Consider the following 23,257-nt stretch of genomic DNA (forward strand, 5'->3'; position numbering starts at 1 on the left):
ATCTCTATTTCCCAAATAGAGAGAGGTCTTTGAGGCAACTCTTCATAGAGTTTCAAACTCTTGGGTTTTGGGGCTGGAAGAGAAGGTGAAGAATGAACGAAATGGGTTTGGATGGATGTCCATCTTCCTCCACTTCATGTTGTCTTCTGCTTGTAGCATGCATCCCTAATTCCTCTCACCCTTACTACTTTCTCCCGTCAGCAAATCCCAAGGACAGTTGCCTGTAGTGTGTTTCCAAACAGGGGAGTAAAAAGTAAGCTTCACCAGGAAAATCCTCCTACTGTGTTGGAGACCAGTAGGAGGGGTCCAGCCCCCAGACCGCACAGATAATTCCTATCCTTATTAGTGACTGTAATGTGCCCTGTGTGGTTTGTTTATCACTTATATTATCTTCCAGCTAGAGTCAGCCGTTGGAGAGAAACAGTGCTGTGGGAAGGGCTTCCCGATCGCACTGTGTAAAGTCCTCACTAATGCTAAACCATGGCAATCATGATAAATTGCAGGATGAGGTACGAGTTTGAGGAGAGGAAGAGAACATGATGCTTAATAAGGCTTTAAAGGATGATTCATTGTTGATTTTTAGTTGAAATTGAATGTTAGGGCCTTGAATGACCCATCTGTTTCCCCATTTCAGGCTGATGGGAGTGCATTAGCAAATGAGTATTGGCTTTTTATTCATTTTGAGAATGCAATTAACATGTTTGTGTGAATTATAATTCACAATTTCATTCCAGTAGTGTAATTAATGTAAAATGGTTGAGAACAGTTTTGAGGTTTGTGGAAGGCAATGTAGTATGTGCACAGGTTTTGCAAACTAATTGCTAAGCTTAAGTGTTGGCATAATTCTTATATACTCAAAAGTAAGTTCTATGCATATGTACTTGGAAACATTTTGGATAATGAAAATATTCACAAAATGCAGTATCACTTTTTCGTAATACTAATTTTCACAGTGAGTGTCATTCCTTAATTAATGGACAATGTATACTGGCTGTTATTTATCTGAATTAGCATAGCATTTAAATGCAGCAAAACACCTGAATTTTCTTCTTTTATTCTCTAGCAATGGCAAGTCGGCAGGTAGACATCGCTACTCAAGGATGGTTCATCGGTCTGATGTGTGCTGTTGCTCTTCTGATCTTGATTTTGCTGATTGTTTGCTTCATAAGGAGGAATAAGGGTGGAAAATATCCAGGTATGATACATAAAAATGAGAGTAAAAAACATCTACTGGTAATCCACTAAGACATATCTCAGGTTTACTGAACAAATTACATTTGCTGCTGGTTTACATTTACATTGTGTATATGGTAGATCAGTCTTATCATTTGGTAGGCTTGTCGGGAGCAATCTGCCTATTGGTAGAAAATCTCAATTCCATGTAAGCATAAGAAGAGTATCTCATTCATTCCTGGAGGGTTATATTGCTACCTTACCTCTCTAGAAAGGTCTGAGCTTTGCTTGAGATACTTGGTCCTCCCACCGGTACTGCAGGCTCCACTTTCTGAAGTCTAACACAGATGGGTTTAACCCACTAAAATGAGATGAGTTAGAATGTATTTGGTCAGAAAGTGCGAAAACATATACCAGAGCAGAGCCACCGTGTTGCTTTAAAGTACTGGGAATGCGTTTCATAACGTTACTCTCCTCAGAATCTATGTCTTCAGCCTCTGTCAGCCTCTGTATTTTGGCAGCTGAATTTGGTGTTACCTTCCTTCAATTAGGCAGGTTTTTTTCTTTATAAGACTTTTTCTTTTTAGGTTTTTGTGGGGGTTTCTTTCTTAGTCTTAAGCCTAGGAACAGCCAAGTATATTTTATAATTTGTACTTAAAAATTGGAACTATATACAATGTATGTCTTCTATCAAAACTCTCATTCCTCTGGGTGTACATATTATAAAAGGCATATCTGTGTGTACATATGTGTGTGTGCATATACGTATCTTATATATATCTCTTTCCCCAGTGTTATATTTTTGTTTATGTAGTAGGTCCATAGACTAAAGCTGTCTTGAAAAGAATAGTGACAACCAGTTTGACAACCAGTTTGCATAGTACTGCCTGATAGGATCTCAGAGCAGCTGTTGAGGTATGAGCGGATATGAACAAACTTCAAGTAGCCATCCAAGGATAATTTGATTTTTCTTGTTCCTCTCCTAGCTGCAATAGAAAGTACAACTGCTAACTTTCATCTAAAATTTTGATTTAATGAAAAAATTCCATTCTATATTACGAACTCTAAAGGTCTGGAAATTATATAAATGTTGAGACTCTAGGAATACTTCCTTAAAGTAAAACTTCTTGAAGTTCGTGTTAATTTGGACATGAGAAAGATGGATGCACTTACAAAAGTACAAAAAGAGAAAATAATCCATAGTGTTTTCATTTCTCCCACTTGTTTCAACCAGGGCACTTCTGAAAACTAGCATTGGTGAACACTAAAAACCTTTCCTCTTCATAGGCAAATCTTTTAATAGCTGAACTTAACATAGCAGTTTATTTTTAAAAGAAGGTAAAATCACCTTATTAAGTACAAGAATCCTACTCTGCCCAATCTAACTATATAACTGTTTTATGGAGAGAGCAAAGATTCGTAGTGACAGCAAAAATTAAGTAAGAGAAGCTTCTGTCCCAACTGCCTATGCCTGTGAAAAAAAGACAGGTGATTAAGGAACACAGTGTTACAGAGTTGAATGACAGACTGAAGGCATCATCTTAAGTTTTTTTCCTGATATTTGGATTTTTTAGAGAGAAAATGAGATTACGGAGAATATAGAGAAAGTGACTCTTAGTGGAGAGAACTGAGGAAAGAGAAGGAAAATTAGGAGAACAGAACAAGTAAAGTGACGAAACTGAAAAGAGCAGGGAGGACTTGGAGTGAGCCACCATCTAGAAGAGGGTAAAACACAGTCTGAGTAAAAGTGTAGCAGGCAGTTCGATGTTAAGGTTGTCATTACTTTGTGGAGATCCCTGCTATGCCCTTCTTTGCTTCTGCAGAATTACTAGATGTAAGGTATTCATTTTTAATGCAGGCATACATACATACATATATACATACAAATACATAAAGACCTTGACTGTATATAAGTTTTCCAGATTCAGTATGTGCTCTTGTGTATAGCAGTGACTCTAGAGCCAGTTGTATTTCTTGTGTCATTGCAAGTGTACTGTTCCACAGGTAGTGACAAGAGCAAAGCACCGTTATGAATTCTTTATTGTTGTAATTTTAACATGTCATCTTGACATTGCCTGTAGTCTAAAAAAAGTCATAAATTATTTCAGTATGAAATTATAGCAGCCAGACACATTCCAAGGTGTTAAGTTTTATTGTAATTAGACTTAGAAAATGCTGTCAGGAATGATTCATGTCATTTTAAATAACAGCATGTAAACTAATCATGTACAAATTAAGTGTGGAAATTACCAGAGTAAAAGGTAAGAGATTCTGTATTGGATTATATAACTGTATCTGCTAAACAAGGGGAAGATTTGAGTAGCAGCCAGCAAAACAGACGTGAGAAGGCAAAGGGAAGAACCATAAAGTAATCCTAGAAGTCAGTACATTATTTTGCGCTACTGTCAGCAATCTTAACTTATAGGAATGTATGTCACCTATAAACATCTGTCTTCTCAGGTGCTAGCAGGTTTCTGTGTCAAAGGGCACAGTACTGCGTAGGGGTTTTATAGGGACAAGTTACATGCTTATGAAGCATGGGATTTATTCCCACCAGTGAATGATGACTAAACCTACAACAACTATGCGCGAGAGAGACAATTGTGTAAAATTTAGGTTCCAGTGTAAGTGGTTTTGCTTTGCTTTTGATCATGTTATAGAAAAGAGGAAATTAACAGACCAAGCCTATTTTTTGCAATATTAATAATTCTTAAAATACTGTTTAAAATTCTCTGAAGTCTTAGTGCATGAAGTGGAAGCAGAAACTGTACAAACTGATAGTGAACACAAGTGAATCTGATTCAGTTTCATCCATCAGTATGAGAGGAATATCAAGAGGGAATACAGAGCATGGATTAAGTAAAACTAAATTATTCAAATTTAAATAAACAATAAGTAAAGAAAGTATTTTAGCTGGGTTTTTAACAAAAGTTTCTCTTTAGTGCTAGAAATGAAAGGAAGAAAAAGTTTTACTAATGCAGAATGACATATAGTATTTTGTACTTGAATGAAAATAAAATTCTATAACTAATTAACAGATCTTTTCCTTCAAAAGAAAAAATGCAACAGCAAGGCCCCAGTTCAAAAAACTATTTTTGTTCAAACCACATTCCTGCCATTTGATCAGATTTGATCAGTTTGACAAATTAAGGTCTCACAGTTTCTCACCTTGCAGTTTCATGATGAAAATTACTATTTCAAATATTTTAGTGAAAGAAAAAGAGGATGCACATGCTGATCCAGAAATACAACCTATGAAGGAAGATGATGGAACATTTGGTGAATACAGGTGAGCAACTGATGTGGTTTGTCATGTTCACTGTTCATATCACACATGCTGTATATAATATCACATTTACTAATCCAAAACTAACTTTTTTTCCATGTTGACAAAGATTCTATATCCGGTATTGTATAGAACCATAGATAGCATTTCAACCACACCATCAGAAAAATTAAATTAAACATCCAAGCTTACAATAAGCTATTCGCTAATGCAAGATGAAATCCAGATTCAAACACAATTGTCTCAAAGTGAGGAATCTTTATTTAAAAACCCATCTTTCAGATAGTTAAAATACCAGATACAGTGTCCTTTCAGTTAGGGCACATTTAGCATTATGGGTTTTGAAAATACATTTCTAATTGAAGCCTAATAAAGACAATCTTGTGTTACATTGACTGGAAAAACAAATGCAATTAAAATGGCTCCCCATACTAACACCTAATCCAATAACAAGGAAGTGATGTTATACGCAGAGGTGAAGGAATATCCTAAAAGAAAAAACAAAGATCCCTTTCATGTATTTCAGTGTAAGATACATAGCGAGCAGCTTCAAAGCATGCAACACAGCTCTTATTGCTGACTCTTCCTTTGTTGTAAATGTAGTCTAGCTGAATTTCTGGCATCAAAAAAAGCATGCAAGTCTGTTTATGTAACCATTATGAGTGTAGCTTATTAAATAAGCGGGATTTTATTTGTTGTTTTTTTGATCAGTACAGGAAATGGTTATTATTTTCTGAATATGTCAATACTATTATATTTTACATGGGTATTATAGTAGATTTTATAGTGCATTCCTGTGTCAAAAGCATTGTAAAAGCCCTTTATTATTTCAAATTATTACATTTACAAATGTACATAAGAAATCAGTTTTTTCAAGAAGCATCTACTCTGTTGCCATAGCTTCTTCATATAGGGGGAAAAGTGCATCTTGATCTGACTGGAATAGATCTGTAGTTCTGAATGCCAAAGCGCAGTTCCTGTTTATTCTTCCTTGATTTTAAAAAATACAATAATCCGTTCTTAGGTTAATACATTCCGAATAGGATTTTATTACAGCATGAAGTGCATATGTATTAATTAAATTCAGCTGATACAAAGGGAAGTGTGAAGCAATGAGCAGGGGTAAATGAGTACTGTATAAGTTTTCCTAGGCAGTCCAGTTTTTATTCTGCTTTATTGCGCCATTATTTTTTGATACTTGGAACTTTCAGCAGCAGGAACTGATCTTTGTATAGAATCGTGCAAATGATATGACCTCAGTACGTGTTTTCTCAGGCCTAGAATGAGACTGTTCAAGTCTGCTTTCATGCGTGACCTGTAGCAAGATTTGAATTCGTGTCTCCATATTTAAGTGGCTTGAGTTAATCTGTAGAATGATCTAGAGCTTTATTAAATTATTTTATAATGCATTTATCCACCTCATGTCTGGTGAATATGGACAGATGCATGCCAAGCTTTCAGACTTCTTCATATGAAAGAGCTCATCCTATTTACCATGCAAAAACTCCTTTCTAAAATGTATTTCTGTGTAATTAGTCTATACTGGGCTTTCCTCTTTTTTCCTTAGAGACAGGGCAGCAGCAGCAACCAGTCAGATTACAGAAGATATGTTGGCACCCTCTCTGCAGCCCAGCATCACTGCAGTCACTCAGTTCCCAGTCTGCCTGCCTCACATGGCACTGGTCTTGATGCAGTGCTTCTTTGAGGAAAAAGGGTATAGGGTTTCCCTTGGAAAAAAAAAAAAAAAAGTAATTTTTGAAAGATCAAGGAATTCGAGTATTTTGAACTTTTTTCATCACTTCAGGTCCATGTCTGCTTGGACAGAAAAGAAACTGGACAAGGAAAAGAAAAGAAAAGGTAGCTGTGCCAATTCTCCTGAAGCAGACCCAGTCTTTATCAAAGCAAAGTCTGTGAGATCTGACAGATCCAACTTCTTCAGAAGGTCAGGGGATCAATACTTCAGCACCAGATCAGAGACCTCCTACTCCAGGAGGAGGGCTAGGCAGTCTTCAGAGCTTACAAGGGTTAGTTCTGTCTCTGCTTCCCTCTGCCAAGAGGAAAAGAGGTCAGATGAATGGAAGTACAGGCATGGCTCTAGACATCATGCTTCCAAGCAACAGATAATGGGGTCGAAGGAGGGCTCAGATTCTCAGGCAGGACAGCCATCCCCTTTCCAGCAACCCCTCAGCTGCAACTCAATTCGTGGCTCCCTTGCAAGGCAGCAGTCTCTCCAGCACTTGTTCAGCCAGACCCCAGACTACAGCTCAGATTCAGAAGACACTCAGAGCTCCTACCACAGGAAGGTAAGACCTTCTACTACTACTCACTTCTCTGAATCTGAAAAGAATTCATTAATGAAATCTGTAATTTTGCCTGAGCTAGCTACTGTCTTAAAGGATGCTTTGACAGCAGCCAGACAAAGTATAACTTCTGTGGCACAGGCTAGGTCCCATTCAGTCAAGCATCCCAGGATACCGGTTACAGAAGTTCCAGTGGTTCCTCTAGAAGCAACTGGGAGCAGTTCCCAAACTATTGAGTCTGACCCTATGGACAGTTTAAAAGGTCAAACAGCTTCTGGGAAGGAGAAATCTGAGGCTGACAAGGCCTTGGAGGTTGAGTCATCCCCTGAAGATGGAGAGGTATCATCTGAGTCTCCTACAGAAGACCAAGAAGAACCAGATCCTGTGCGTAAGTTTGACATGGAAAATCAGAATTACCTGTTCAAGCACATAAAGAGAGTGTTGATGCTAACATCTTCCAAATCTGAATCTGCTTCGGAAGAACGGCATATCCCCTCTGAAGACAAGGTAGATAACGCACTTCCTGTCCATTCAGCAGTGGAAGATCTTGTCTGTAGGATTTGGGGTAATCCTGAGGCAAAGCACGAAGCCCCAGCAGTCTTACATAAGCTCTATCCTTTTCCAGTGGATAAAGCTGCTTTGTGGGGGACTTTGCCTCAGGTAGACAGAGCACTGGTTACTGGTGATTCTGTACTATCAGTGCCTGCTAATACGGATGCTCTTCCTAAAGATCCTACTGATAGAAAGGTTGAGGAAGCAATTAAAAGGTCTTTCAAGCTAGCTGCAGCCCAGCTTGGAGTATCTATCTACTGCACTTATGCTTCTAGAGCATTGCTAATATGGCTGGGGGAAGAGCAAGCCAGATTCAAAAAGAAATGGGTCCCATCTGGTGCCATGCAGAGGAAACGCAGGCTGTGTAAAATTGCAGCAAGTTTTATCCATGATGCAGCTGAGGATTCTCTTAGACTCACCGTTAAAAATATGGCATGCCTCACTGTAGCCTGGAGAGCTATATGGCTACGGTCTTGGACCTCATCGTTAGATCTAAAATGTAAACTACTGTCTTTACCATACACAGGCGGCAAGCTGTTTGGTGAATCCTTGGTCCAGATCATGAAGGATTTCACAGAACACAAACACTCCTTATGCCAGCTGAAAAAAAAGAGCTCTGATGGAAGCTCTTCGTTTTCTTATCCTCACAAGTGTCTGAGCTCCTTTCGTTCTCCTCCAAAGTTTAAAGGAGGGAAGGGAAAATATAAGGTCTCACAGTCATTTCATGCCAAGTACGAAAGGACAGCTCACTTTCACAGAGACACCAGACCGTCAAGAGGAACTTTCTAAGAACACAGAATTGCTTCCTCCTTTCTCAGGAACTGAGAAGAGTGAAAGACTTGAAAATTTATACCGAATAGACTTCAATATTTCTGCCAAGTTAGCCCAATGCTTAGAAAATTAGTTATTTCAATTATTAAATTACTCAAATCTTAATGACTAATTAAATATTCTAGAGGAGTCATAGCTCTCAGTTTTAGGGGAGGTTTTTGTCACGCTCAATTTCTAGGCTTCCCAGTATTCTTGGGATGGCTTGGACTCGTTTGAAGTTCAGCACTCTTCAACTTCATGTAAGAGCATACTTTCTGAAGAACCAGCCAGTGTTGGATTTTTCCTGCCATATTGATCTAATGGAGGAAATAATGCTCTAGGAAATGCAGGTGTTTCAGGAGCCACAAGAATGATTGGGTACACTATGTCCCTGTGACTGGAAGAATACCTACACTTTTACATATAAGGGAAAAGACTACCTCTAGCAAACTGCATTACAGTCCCAGTGGTTTCCTGAGTTGCAGAAGACTGAGATAGTAAATTGTGGGCCGTCAGTGCTTACCCCAAGAAACTGCAAGAACTACCACAAATGTATGTTTTTTTAAATTAAAACTAAAGGCTCTCTAGAGCTGCTGTTCAGATCAGTATAGGTGTATAAATCAGTCTAAATTTCCATCCTGGGCCCTAAATCAAGAGAAATTGAGAAGTTACGGTACGTACAGCCTGTGGATTCCTGGGTAGGGAGAGGCTGCAAGCATGCATTTCTTAGTTAACTTCACAGGAGGTATGAAAGTCTAGCATCTCATTGCAGTCTGCGGAGTTTTCTTAGGAAGATCAAACAGGACAAGGCAACTACAGTAGTAGGACTGCTAGTGTGGTAATGCAGGATGTTTGCACATTTTGTTGAATTATTTTGCCTCTTTTCTTCAACACTTTGACACACACAATGTTTTTGCTAGAAATTGTTGGATATATGTTATGAGAGACTTTCTAGAGATGTTTGGTGGAGAGTTCTGTGATTGCTAGATTATATATTACTCTTCTTTCTTGTTCTGGGTTGATTAACAATGAGAATATACTTTGTAACTAAAATAGGATTTTTTTCTTTTGTAGTTATTCAAGTTTTATTGCAGCTTAGGTGTGTTTCCAGGGGGACCTGGCAATGATTTGTGCCTCAGCACTGTAATTCTAAGCTTGGTCCCTTCTAGTGCAAGAGGTTATGTCAACGGACTGCTGAAGAATTCTTGTCTCTGAACAGTACAGTTGGATTTGGCAGTGGTCTTATTGTGTCCTCATTTATGCACACGTGCTTTCTTTGATGGTTCTTATTTTAATTCTTCAAAATCTGTGTCACTACTTTTTAAATCAATGCTTTGATTTCCCTTTGCAAAACTTCCCACCAGAAATAGCAAAGGTAGAAAGTTGGTTGAATTTCTCTCAAGCAGATTTTTGTTTAGAATTTTTACAAGTGTGCCAGGTCGTTTGACTAACAACAGTTTTTTCAACCCATTGCCATTTAAAGTCAGAGCTTAAACACCCAGTTTTTCCAGCTTCTGCCAGGATTGAAGATTGAGTATTACAGAGATGCTAAAGAAAAACTACTCAGAAAATTAATATAGATGCACTTATGTCTTAGCTAGATAAGAGAGAGTTAGATGTTTTTAAGTCTGGATTTTTGCAGGTGCATAAGTGTATAGGGAAAGCATATTTGGTCTGGACAGTCCTATCAGTTTAGGAGCATGTGCAGAAACCTTTTAGATATTGGGGCAGGGGTTCTCCTGGAGTGAGCAGGGAAGCAATAGTGTAAGGTCCTTCTGTGGCTTTATGTGACTGCTTATACTTACATATGTATTTCCGGGCTGTTGACCTGAAGGCACAGATAAAGGCAGTTGGTGCCAACAGTTTTCATCTTCTGCATCCTCTTTTTGTGTCCAATAGCCCAGAATGCTTTACCCATTTTATTTATGTTGCCTTTCCTGAGACAGTTGTGTTAAAAGGAAAAGTAGTATATTGCTAACCATATATTGAGTCTTTTTGCATGTCCATGAATGTGGCAAAGTTTAGTGGGAACTAGTTGCCTGCTGGACTGCAGAGGCATCGTAAAACTGTCTTCCCCATTCTGACTGGTTGCTGCATGTACCCATATCTAAGGAAGAAAAACTGGAAAGTTGAAAGAAGAAAGGAGATTTCAAGGTACATATTTCTTTCAGTAACTGATGAGCTTGTGAAGTGGAAGTACTTTTTTTAAAAAAAATGTTTGCACTTTGCACTTTCACATGTTATTGTCATCTCTGTACTTCTTACATCTCTTAATTATTAGCTGCAAGTTTTATATGTTTCATTAAACTAAGAAGAAAAAGAAACGTATTCATATATTAGCAGTCATTCATGCAAAATATGTAAATCGGGCTTTTAGAGTATGCTTTAATATTAAATACTGTTCTTACTAAAAGGGCAAGAAATGTGTGTGGTACCAAATGACTGGCACATACCAGCCTTCATTGAGAAGCTTTAAACCTTAAAAAGCTACTAGTATGGAATAAATTTATAAGATAACAAATAGGGAAAGTATGACTACACTTTCATGGCTGCCTGATCTAAATATAGAATTCGTACTCATTCTCACCTCTTGTTTTGTTTCCTCCTGGTACTTGTTGGCTCACTATTAATTGTATACATTGCATACATGACACTTTTCAAAAACTTCTTCAGTTTTCCACTGTAATTTTAGTCAACCCAATTTTCACTGTATTTTTTATTTCACAATATTACACTAAGTAAGTATAAAAGTCAGCAAGCAAAACCACAAACAAAAACTAAAAGAAATCTATTCTGGTTGCATTTTGGAATAGCGTTGTGAGCAATTGTAAGCAAGATTAGCCAATCTTGCAGATACTGTATCAAAATTTATGGCTTCAAAGTGTTTTTGCAATATGGTATTATATATTCTACAGTGTAAAGTGTTCTGTAGCGCTTGGGCATCCATATTCATAACGCAATTCATTGAGTTTTGCAGTCTGCTTCTTGGTGGCAAACAAAATACATTCATTTCCCCAGAGCACCAGAGTCCCTTCTCTGTTTCGCACCCCCAGGGTAACAAAAGTGCTGTCCAAAACATTAGTTTCTTCACCTTTTTTCTCTCTTTCCTGCCTGTTTTTTTCCCACTCTCTCTTCCTCATTTTCTTTCCCTTCCTCCCAAAATATTGTATACATCTAAGACAAAAGTAATAATCCAGTTTGATAGATAGATAAATAAATAAATAATAATAAAACATTTTCCTATGACATATGCCCCCTTTTCCACCCTGGATAACTCTACTTGTTTTTCCACTGCCAGAGTCTTGGCGGAACCGCTTCCTGGACTTTTATAGTGCAAAAAGGGGGGAATCCCCCGGTTCAGATTTGATTTTTGCATCTGCTCTAACTGTGCTCTCACACCAGCACCCACCTCCATGCATGTACACTCCTGGGTAAATCTGCAGTTTTGTTTTGTTTTTTTAATTACACAGTAGAATCCTCATCCTTACCAAAATATAGAAAAATCACAGACACAACGCAACCAACTGTGTAAGTATTTCTTCATTGTTTGGCTTATAAATGAACTTTGTTTACAAAAATACAAACAAGAACACGCAAAGAACAACACAAAGCAGAAGTTCCCATACCCAGATTTATCTAAGTTATAAATGAGAATCAAGCTTTCTCCCAGATTAAACACAAAAATGTGAATATTTTTAATACAGTGATGGTATTATTTACTGTTTTGGTGCTTTTTACTGTATATTGCAGCTGAGTGAATTACACTGGATAGGGTCACACTTCAGAATATTTGCACAGTTACTTGACCACTTGGAATATGGAACAAATGCAATTTTAATTTGATCTCATTCCTACATATGATGGTGTAAGCAATTACGAAGTTACTCACCTAAAATGCGAGCAGCAAACCGTATGCGTAGTGTGCTTTCTTAATGGTATTACCCAGAAAGCATTAACCACCCTTCGGGAGCGGGACCGGTTGCTGCTTCAGAGTGAGCCTCCAGTCTTCATTTGGCTCGAATAGCCGGGTGTAACGGCTCCAGTGCCCTGTAATGAGGGCAGTGCAGAAACTACGTTGTGTGTGATTTTTAAATACTCGCTTCCATCTTCAACGTTTTAAAGGTAGGGTCCTTCCAAAATGAACTCTCTTCAGTGATGTCTGTAATCTGCTTGTGTTTGCAGTGTTAGAAACATTTGCAGTTTGCTGCTGGGTGCTGGACAGTTTGGAGTAGCGTTCTTTTAAATGTTACTAGCCTATATATTTGCAGTATCGGTGAGCACAGAAGATCAATTATATAATTATCCTTATGCCATGTGCAGAGCAATACCTAAAAACAAAATCAAGACTGACACAGTCAAGTTGGAGTTTTTGTCTTTGTGTATTTCAAACATGATTTTTTTCTTACATGTTAACAAGAGAGATATTCCTTCCACTTCTTTCTTGTCTAAGCATAGAAGAATAAAATCTCTGGTATGCTTTATCTGTAAGTACATGCATATTAGAGGCATACTTCTTTTAGAATGTGGTAACTGAGTCTTCCAAAGCCAAAAAAGGTAATTACATGAGGAGAAGCATCCTGATGGAAAATCGGTGTCATGCTTTTCTAGCAATAGTGAAGTGTTTCTAAACAGGGCATTTGTTAGCTAACATTATAATCTGTGTGACCTTGTATAAGCCATATATATGTGGGAGTTCAAAGATATTAGAAAGAAAATAGAAAATACATTATTGGAAGAACTAAGATATTTCTTTTTAGGAATTAGATGGTTCAAATAATTTGCTGAATATATATATATATTCGGTCTAATGTTGTGGATATTGTAAAATATGTTTTCATTTCTTTGCTATTCTGTACATGTTTCTTTAAATTTTCCATAAGCTGGGGGTCTTTAAATAAAACCAAAAATCACTTACTCTTCTGTACCCTATATGCAAATAAAGTCCCATATTCTGTTTAAGACAAGGCAAATAATTGCACCCAAAAGTGCAGCTGGTAATAGCGGGTTTTAATTCAAAATGTTTTGGAGCTGCTGCCGAAATCTTCATCTTGAAACTGAACTGCAGAGTAAAGGATTCTGAAAAGAGCCCGTCTACATCTATTTCATGAAGTACAAGCCTACCACAGCTGCAAATTTATTTGAAGATGCTGATGGTGCTGCAGCTTTTCCACTGTCAAGGGAAAGACCACTTTGCTACAGGGATCTCTCCTCCCTGCCTGCCTTTCCTTTCCTTTTTTCTGTTGTCCTCCAAATCACCATCGTCATCGTCAGAACACGTTACCAGTTACTGATTAGGGCAGGGAGGTTGATCTGATAATGACAAAGACTAAGCATGCTCTCAACTCCTCAGTTCTAGCTACTGTAAGCTAAATTGTTACTTTACCTGTAATACAGTAAATGTTTTAACAATTGTAAGAGCAACGTATTATTGATAAAATACTGATCACTATCAGGATATGGACTTTGCTTTTCTTCTTAGGCTATTTTCATTTGTTTCTTCTGCACCCTTTTAATGGAATATGTAGGTCTCTTGAAAGGTAAGGCTGAAAATTGCAAGTCTGGCCTGCATTATGTAACAAATTATTTGAAATGCAGCACTTTTATTTTCTTTATACTAGTAAAGAAAATCAGTATATTTCATTTAACCAAATTCATTCTTCATTCATGTTCAAGGAGTCAAAGAAAATAAGGAGTTTAACAGACTAACTTCACAGCACATCATAAGCTTGTTACTTTGGAGAACAAATAAATTTTTTTATAATTTCTCAACCCACTTTTTAATGCTTGCAGTTGCATCTAAATTGCGTCCAAGCCAAGGGTACAGATCTTATCATTCAAAAGTCATGCACGATGGGGGAAAAAAAATAATATGAAATCACAAACCCCCTTCCTTCCACTGAAGACATTCTCTGTTTAAACCATTTCTACACCATATATTCATATCAACTGCATCATATTGATTTGTCTCTACAATGTGATGTGGGTTTACTAAAGGATTATAGGGCTGCACACATGCTTTTTATAAACTCTGCATGCATGGCTGATTTTTTTCTTAATGTACAATACATCAGTTAATGCCTTTTGTTTGTTTGTGTCTCCAGTGATGCAGAGGACCATAAACCTCTAAAAAAAGGAAGCCGGACACCTTCAGACAGAACGGTGAAAAAAGAAGACAGTGATGATAGTTTAGTTGACTATGGAGAAGGTGTAAATGGTCAGTTCAATGAGGATGGCTCCTTTATTGGACAATATAGTGGTAAAAAAGAGAAAGAACCTGCAGAAGGAAATGAAAGCTCTGAGGCTCCTTCTCCTGTAAATGCCATGAATTCATTTGTGTAACCACAGAACTCAGTCCCCTTGTATCTTCAGTTTGTGTAAAGCACTTGTACGTCCTCCTGCTCATACTATGAACATGCAGGTAACAGAGCTCCTCACTACAAGATGTTAATGCTATGAGAATATGCAAATCAATACAGTTATGCAGCATAATGACACATTAAGTGGTATGTCAGTATGAATCAAAATACAAAATTCAAATTTTGTTCAAAACTTGAGTATTTTTACTTTTTTAAAAAGGAACTGACACAATAACATTGACTTGTAATTTTGTTTCCTGTTGAAAATACAGTATAATGCATGGGGAAAAAAAAGCTACACAATTCACAGGTAATCTCGTGTACACTATAAAAACATGGTTTGACAATTTGTTATGCAGTCCTCAGCTGAATCCCTGGATATGAATTCCGTTTTCATTGTCAGAGTGTTATAGTAGTATTATATAGAACTTCAATGTCTTTGTGGACATTGTTGTGAAATTGGTGACTTAATGTCTAGCTATCTTATGTCTTTTTGCAAGACAGTTAGGAACAGTATGTACAGTATATAATTGCTAAATGATTTAAGTATGACATTTGCATTTGCTGATGCTTAATGAGACCCTATTATCTGCTCTTTGCTCCTATTACTTTATAGCCTTTTTAATCTATCAAGTATTACAGCAGTACAGTGTTCTATTTTTACATCAAAACACATTGAATTGATTTTAGGGCATAAAAGATACGCATTGCAATGCATTTTGGAATTTGTACAGTCACTGAAAGAAAAACTTTAAAAATGAGAGAAAATATTCCAGAAAACACAGGGCAAAATACATTCAGTGCCTTTATACAATATGCATTCCATGATGTGCTGTACTACTAAATCAGTTGGTGCAGTAAACTGTGATTAGCAGACTACTGTCATTGCCAAATAAAGTAAAAATATGAAGAAAAAAAGTGTTATGAAACTGTTGTGCTAAAAATGGAAGGTTTTGAATATTTTAAATTACTCAAAGACGACTATGATTTTTTTCCTTTGAAAATAAAATAAATGCTTTCTAGACAGCTGTAGCACAGCATGTTTTCGTGGCCTTAGAAGAATAAAAAAGAAAATAATAAAAGCAACCAGAATTAAATTATTTACTAACACAGCAAGGTATAAGCTCTTGAAAAATAAATTGTTATAAAAAAAACCAAACCAGCCAACTACACCAGCGAGAGTGCATCTCCATCTGTGTCCCGGCCTGATCAGTGTGGCAGCTTTGTAATTATCTGCACCCTGAAGCAGTGTGGGGGTTACCACTCGGAACCGCAGAATTCAATCTGACAAGTGCTAATACGGTTTAGTGGTAAAGGATGACTATTATCGGTTACAAAATTATTTTCTCGCATACTATATCAATCAAATGTTTACCTCCAAATATAAATTTTTATAACAACCTATGGTTGAAGGAATGCTCAGTTTCATTTGCCAATAAATTGGTTTTTCATAACTTGCATCAAGTTTAATTTTAAGTAAGCTTTTTATATGTAGATATTTTGTTGAATTTGTAAATACACTTAAAGCGTAGATGCTGTATGCTTCTAGGTGTTACAGACAAATACAGCAAGAAAGCTTATGTTGTACTGTGTAAGAAGTACTATAGCCAATGGTGTGCATGGTATTTTAAAGCATCTACTTAAATATATATTTTTTTTGCTGTGAAAATGAAATAGTGGACTGTTCTGCTTATTTACTGCAGATTCCTAATTGAACCATTCAGAGCTTTTCCCAATGCGTTGCATTAGACCATAGTACACCTTGCAGCGATCATGTATATATTGTAGGTAAAGCACAACTGAAGTAATCACAAATGTAAGGTAGCTGTAATAAGCTTCTTTCGCACCTTTGAGCTTTCCATTGATCAGTTTTCTTAATGGGAACCGAAATAAGAAATTAATTCTACAAACATTGATTACAAAGCACAAAGAGACATTTCTTAATAAGATTTGCCAATGGTTTTGGTAAAAGAGAAATATAATTTTACTCTTATTTAATTGTAGATGCTGAATTATCTGTGCATGTGGGGGTAAACATACAGGCTCACTTCTGTAATAGTGCAACAGATTTTGTATTAAAAATAAATGTGGTTTTAAAATTTCACTGTTTGTTCTGTTTACACTAGCAGTAAAAATCACATCTGAGCCACCATGTAATGAAGAATTCAAAGCAGAAAAAGGCATGAAACAACTCTGGCAGAAGTTGTTCCCATGATGTTATAGGACTTTATGTACTGCAGCCAAATTATTTATGGAAAGTTGCATATCATTACATGCTAAAAAATGTGAATCTGTCTGACCATTTCCCATTGTAATCTCCTGCTATTACATTTTACTTCCATGGATGCTTTATTTAGTCATATTTCTGCAAAGAAAAAACCCGAAACAGTCATGTTCCATACCTGCAAGAGTAAGAGAAAATAAGAATGTTTATTCAAAACTGAAAGCCCTGAGACAGGATCCCAAATCAGGATTTTGTGTCCTAAAGAAATTGTCTGATGTGCAAAATTCTGGACCTCTGTTTTTAAACAGTACATGAAGTAAGGAGATTTTAAATAACATCTTTTACAGTACACAAAATCCATTGCAATGCTTTTTTCATACCTTGTCTATTCTGTGTATGAATGGAAACAGACTGAGCAGGAGGGCAGCTGCTTTGCAGAGAAGACTGCAGGAGAGCCATGGATTCCAAGATATAGGAGCTTCAGGAGATAGAAAGCTGATGTTTGGCCATGATGCTTGAAAGAGGGATTTTATCACTGAATCAGAAGCCATTCTGTCCGCCCTCCTATGTGTAACTGGAACCCGCTGGCTATTCCAGCTTCTGTTATCTGCATAGTCTCAGTTCTGGCACCTTCAGATACTGGGCTGCCTGTTTTTCTGTACAGGTATCTTGATTTTTCCAGCAATGTGCATTGATTGGGAGATATGAAATACAGCTGTTTCTGTTTTGATTAAAGAATAATTCCCGAAAAGAGGGGCCTGAATTCCCTAGGCTTTGTTGGGACAGAAGTTTCCGTACACTTTTGGAGACACACGTACATTCTTTATGCATGTTCCCCAAAGTACACCAATACATATAGTTGCTACATTTTCCCCTTAGTGACATACCTTTGCTTTTGGTTTTATTTTCACTGAAGTGATTGTATAAATCCTGAGGGAATTAAAGAGGATACCCCAATGGTATTTTTTCCTTGTAATCTTCTATTGCATTGTTCCTAGGAAAATAACAGTTTCCTTGTGGGTCCACGTAGCAGAGGCAAAGTGGCAAAAGATTTGGGAACCACATTCTCTTTGTATGCTGTCTGGCCCATTTTAAAACAGAACCAATAGAAATAATATATGAAGAAATACTGTCTACAGTGTAGAATTTTTTTCTTCTCTGAAAGAAGAATTAGGGAGAAAAGCTGGAAGAGGATGAGATATCAATAATTTCTGAAAAGTAATTGTCCTTTTTTGTGTTTCTGTCCCCCTCCCACTACCTTAGGAAATGGTGTTTCAGAGAGCTGGCAGAAGCAGCAATTGGTATCACAGGAAGATGGAAATAACTGAATGTGCTACTTGTAGGAATCTACCCCCAAACGATGCCCTCTGGGGTGTAAACACATCTAACTGGCCATCATTTTTTAATCTCTGAAGCGGTCTCTTGGTGCTCTTTGTACACATGAAGTGGAAACTTTAGACCAAACTGTCAAGATAAATACATGTCAACAGGACTTTTGCAGACAGTAGATGTGATCCATTGTGACTGTAAGCAAGAAGGAAAATCGTGATCCTTGTGATCTCATGACTGTTGGCAACAAAAAATATACATAAAGTTCCTTACTGTGTTCAGATGTAGAATAGTTGATAAAAAATTCAGGTCTTGTTTAATATCTGAAGGATGGATCATTCATTTGGGGTTGTAGAAGTTTGCCCATCTGTGAATTTGGCAGCCCTGGCTTTGTCCCCTGGGGAAGCCCTGTGGGATAAAATTGAAGCCAGCTTGCAAGTAAAGAGTTTGCATATGCTAGAAGTTGACAGTGAGGCCGGTCAGGACACAAATTCTGTCACCCGGACCCAGACAGCCTTTCAACCTGTTCTCCCTTACCCTGAGGTGCTCCAGTGAAATACAAGAAGCTTAGAAGATGCTGTGGTTCCCCTATCAACTGAAAAAAACCCATGGCATCACGTTGAAAATCTTAAGTCGGATTTAGTTCTGCCTGGCTTTCTATTACATTTTGGATATAAGTGAAGAGGAGGAAAAACACCTGGTCACCAGCCTGCCATGTTGTACAAGTGTGGACAGCCAGGGTTTCAGACCCGAGCCTTCAAACAGGACAAGTTTAGATAGTCCAGTTCTGGTGCATGACTTCTTAAAAATTGCTAGATCTCATGCTGCCTTAAGGAACAAGCAGCATTTACCTCTGGTAGTAAACTGTGCTTGATAGGCATTGTCCGGAGGCTGCTGCCCTAGTTCCCAGTCCAAAGGCATCCAAAGAGGAATGCTTTGGTCTTGAAACCCAGCATTGTATCTGACAGAAGATAGCAGCCCACCCCATACATTGCTCTGCCTTGTGCTTGCAAAGATCTAGAGGGCTTCAAGACTACAGAGGAATAAGGGGTCAAACCAGTTTTTTTAAGTGGCAGTATTCAAGACTATATTCCAGGAGATTGTCAGCAATACACACACTGTAGTGAAATAGGTGCAGGCATGCCAGCACAAAAACTTATCCTGTCTGGCACGGCAGGAAGAAGAGGAAGTGAAAATGAAACTGCTGGGACAGAGAAAATGAAAGAACAAAGATACAATATTTGAGCTTTCCTGGAAAGATTTCAGAAGCAGCTAGTAAGGTAGCTGGCCTTCACCCACACGGGACAGGCAGCAGTAGCCCTTACTAAAGCAGCACAGTCTCCTGGGTGTAGTCCAGACCACAAACAGCATGTAACAGATTAATAGTACACCATTCTCCTTCCAGTGAATTGTATGGTTTTCTTTTTTCCTATTTATCCAGCTATTATTTCAAGAGGCTTAATAACAACCTAATCTTAGAAACATCTGCCAAACTTCACTGAAAATCTCTGTTAAGTTTGCAAGTTTGGGGTAGGGGGAATACTCAGTCAGATGGATGAACAAACAGATGAAGCAGTTGCTTTAGTTTCCTTACTTTTTGAAGCAAGCCAAAACTATCTCCCAGGAAGCAACTGCTTCCACCAAGTATAGGGCAAGGCCATTTGAAGAGACCCTTTTCCCCTTCCTTGGGAATTTGGTTAGTCTTGTTCCAGTATTTTGAAGAAAGCGGGCATTTTCCAAGCTGTTGAGATAAGGAAAATACGAGGGAGCCATACAGATGGGTAAATGAAAGAACCTACATGATGAAGACTCCAAACTTGGAGTACCAAAACCAATGTTTTTGAAGAGCTTCTTCAAGAAAAAAATTGAGAAAAAAAATAAGGCTGCTAATTGAAACAGTTTCTGGCCAAGTCAGAGGACAGATGAATAGAAAAACAGCTGACATGGACTGGCGTCACAGCATTATCCAAACTAGCCAGCTGCAACTAGGCCTTTACCATCCCATACCAAGTTAACTTCAATAAGTAGTTCCCCACCTTGCCCCAGCACAGCCACGAATCCCCCGCAAGGCCTCAAAGGTCCATCTACTGTCTGTGCTGTTTCTTCATGCTCTTCAGGCCAATCCACCCTGCTTCTTGCCTCTCCTGCATCCGAGGTCTTCCTTCTCCGGGCTCCTCTTCCAGCCAGCCTCTCCTCAGCCAGGCCCCCTTCTTCTCTGCTTCTCCTGGGGCCTCTGCTTGTCTGTGCTACATCTGAGGCACACACTCTCTCTCCTCCCTCTGCTTCTTCCAGATCTCTTTTCATCACAGGCTCCAATTCCATACCCCTTAGAGCAGGGGTCCTCAAACTACAGCCTGCAGGCCGGATATGGCCCCCCAGGGTCCTCAGTCCGGCCCCTGGTATTTACAGACCCCCGCCAGGGGTTGGGGGGGGAAACCAAGCAGCCGCAGGTGACTGCCTGCCACTGCATCCGCGCGCCGGCCCCCTGGTTAAAAAGTTTGAGGACCCCTGGCTTAGAGCTATTTAACTACTTAACAGAACCAGCCACAGCTGCACATTGTCCACGTCAGCCAACCCACCGCCCCTGAAGCCAGCCCACAGCTGTGTATTATCAATGTTAATTAACCCACCTTCATTCCTCTGCAGACTGGAATCGTTTCATTTCCAGTTAAGGAGAGGAAAACTGTCCTTTGCTAGGCTGACTGATAGTCTCTAGACACAAGCAGCACATAAGGAAGCACTGAAAAACCGGTTACGAGTGAATACTATAGCTTTAATTTTGTAGTGTGTACAAGACACTGTTTTTAGGTGTAATTATATAACTTGAACAATTAGTGAGCCAGTTAGCTGGCAAGAACTTTTTATTTAGCTGAGATTATTTTTTTCTTCTTGGCTTTTACCCAACAGATGCTTGGTTCTACATTTTTGCTTTAATAAGAAAACAGTCTCTGCTGTTCTATTAAAATTGGGTAATGACCATAAATGTCAAAAGGGAAGCTCATATATATTTTTTCTAGAACAAACTGATTTTCTACTTTTTTTTTTTTTTTTTAATGTGAGAGGCAGCCCGGTCTTTTATCACTAGCGTTTAAAAATAATCATTGACCACAAGAGGGAAGTCACAGTTGTTGGTGAGCAGCAGCCCAAGGAAAACTGCTACCCAAAGCAATGCGTTGTAGTCACATCCTGTGTGAATGCATGTATATACATGAAAGGCACTATAAAATAGTGGCTAATAGGAATAAGACACAAGTTGGTAATGATCTGCTTGTTTTGCAAAAAATAATGCTATTTCTGTAAGCAATAATATTAATGACCTTATTCTAATTCACCCATTTGTTATCGTGATCATAAATTACAGGGGCATTTTGGTCAGAATTGCTGTTTGAAAAGTAAATTGGTAAGAGCTATGGGACAGGGATGTTTGCTCTGAAATTCAGCAGCTAGCCTGGTCCCAAAGGTGCAGGGAAACAGCACTTCTTGGAGGCAGAGGCAGAATCAGAAACCAGCTGAATGCCTAGCTACGTTGCCAGTTCCCAGATCAGTGTTTGCTGGTACCTGTGCTTGGCACCTGTACAATAACAAGGGTTAAAAAAATGGTGTTGACTTGGTTGGTTTGTAGCCAATTCACTCAGCTTTTGTGATTCATGTAAAGCTCCGCCACTCAGAGTGGGTTCAGGACAGGGAGATGTGCTGCCCACCACTGAACCTGCAGGATCAGAGGGGACGGTTCCCGTGGGAAGCCCGGGAGTCCAGCCTGTGCCAGGTGATCTGTAGGCCAGTAGTTCATCTTGCTAAAGTACCATTGCTTGATCTGGTTTTGAATTTGTCAGGATTGCCCTTAATCTCTGTGTCAAAGAAGAAAGGCTTAAGGTCTTGACGCATGAAGATGGGAATAGCTTGTCAGGCAGCAGATTGCACTCGGGGGGGGGGTGGGGGGGGTGGGGGGGGGGTGGGGGGATGGGGGGGGCGGTTTGTGCCGCAGCAGTAGGGGCAAAGCTCAGCGCTGTGTGTGCTCTGCCTGCCCTGTCACTCCTTTTAAAGTGTGTCCAGGAGGTTGACCACTATTAACCCTTTTGATGAGGACAGGCAACACATAGCACGTTTTCAGTATCACACCAGATAGCCCCACTGGTCTGAAATGAGATGAAGAAACACTGAATTGATTTGCGTTGTCAGACAGCATCATCTTCGAAGGGATTCTGCCTGCAGGAACCATCTCGGCACATCAGGGCCCGTTCATGTGAGGAGGACAAAGCTCTGATACAAATCCTCCAGGATTGGTATCACTGGGTCCCTGCGGGTAGCACCAAGTGGTGGAAGGGGAAGAAATATGGAGGGTGCACACGGCTTTGTGGCAGGAGACTTGTGCATGGACCAAGATGGTAGAATAAAGTAAGAGAGCCTAAGGTGTTAAGAAAAATAATGAAAGTTTTCAAAACACTACAACATAAAAATCGTGTGTAAGCACGATTCATACAGAATACAAGAGGTTTGAGGTTAGAGATGGTAATGCAGCCACAGGTTAATGACTAACAAGGAAGAAAATTTGGCAATTTATTTAATTTTGTTTGTGGTGAAAGCAGAGATGCTGAAAACTGGAACCCAGAGCAGAGGTTTCAGTTGGAGCAGGCAGTCACCACCCTGCCAAAGCTGCTGAAGCTGCGTTCACTTACACCAGCAGAGACTTCTGCTTGTGGCATTTTAGGCAGGTCTTTGGGCAGAGGTTTGCATAATGAATATTTTTGTTAGTGAATAACTGTCTAACAGAGTGTCAGGGGTTCTCCACTAATGACAGCAGCCTTCAGTGGGGATGTCAGAGCTGCAGCCAGTTTACATGCTGGAGACAGCCACACAGCAGAACCATGATCTTTTTTTTCTAAATCACGTATTTCAGACTGCAACTAAAAACCATTCCACTACAAATATTAAAAAAGCAAAACACTTTTAATTATGTAGCTAATTTTAATGAGATTATTGCTCATCAGTTGTCCACTAAAGATTTGCAATAACAAAAATAATATAACAGGACCACTGCAGAGGCATAGTCCATGTTTTTAAGAGGCTCACTCTCAGGATGTACATTTTAATTTTACAACACAAAAGCTTGGAGAGAATCATTGAAACATCCTTCTTAATTGTAGATAAAATTTTCTAATTATGATGGCTGAAATTTGATGTTCCATGTAAAAGATAACAGAAGAAACAGGATTAATTTCCCTGTTAC

The 23,257-nt window shown here is 38.7% G+C and overlaps 1 protein-coding gene across 42 annotated transcripts in view; it reads left to right on the top strand.

The window, feature by feature from the left end:
- NRCAM (neuronal cell adhesion molecule) overlaps positions 1–16,581 on the top strand; it is a 163,924-nt gene extending 147,343 nt beyond the window's left edge. For 20 of the 42 annotated variants that reach the window (XM_040596014.1, XM_040595993.1, XM_040596003.1 and 17 more), the window contains 4 exons: positions 1,064–1,195; positions 4,384–4,462; positions 13,647–13,658; positions 14,223–16,581. In XM_040596014.1, the coding sequence (XP_040451948.1) occupies positions 1,064–1,195; positions 4,384–4,462; positions 13,647–13,658; positions 14,223–14,460 (461 nt within the window). In that variant the 3' untranslated portion in view covers positions 14,461–16,581. Of the gene's footprint in view, positions 1–1,063; positions 1,196–4,383; positions 4,463–13,600; positions 13,659–14,222 lie in introns of all 42 variants that reach the window. The other 22 variants (XM_040595998.1, XM_040596005.1, XM_040596036.1 and 19 more) reach the window with 2 other exon arrangements.
- The last annotated feature ends 6,676 nt before the right edge of the window (positions 16,582–23,257 follow it).

This window comes from Falco naumanni, chromosome 5 (assembly GCF_017639655.2).
Source record: "Falco naumanni isolate bFalNau1 chromosome 5, bFalNau1.pat, whole genome shotgun sequence".
Lineage (NCBI taxonomy): Eukaryota > Metazoa > Chordata > Aves > Falconiformes > Falconidae > Falco > Falco naumanni.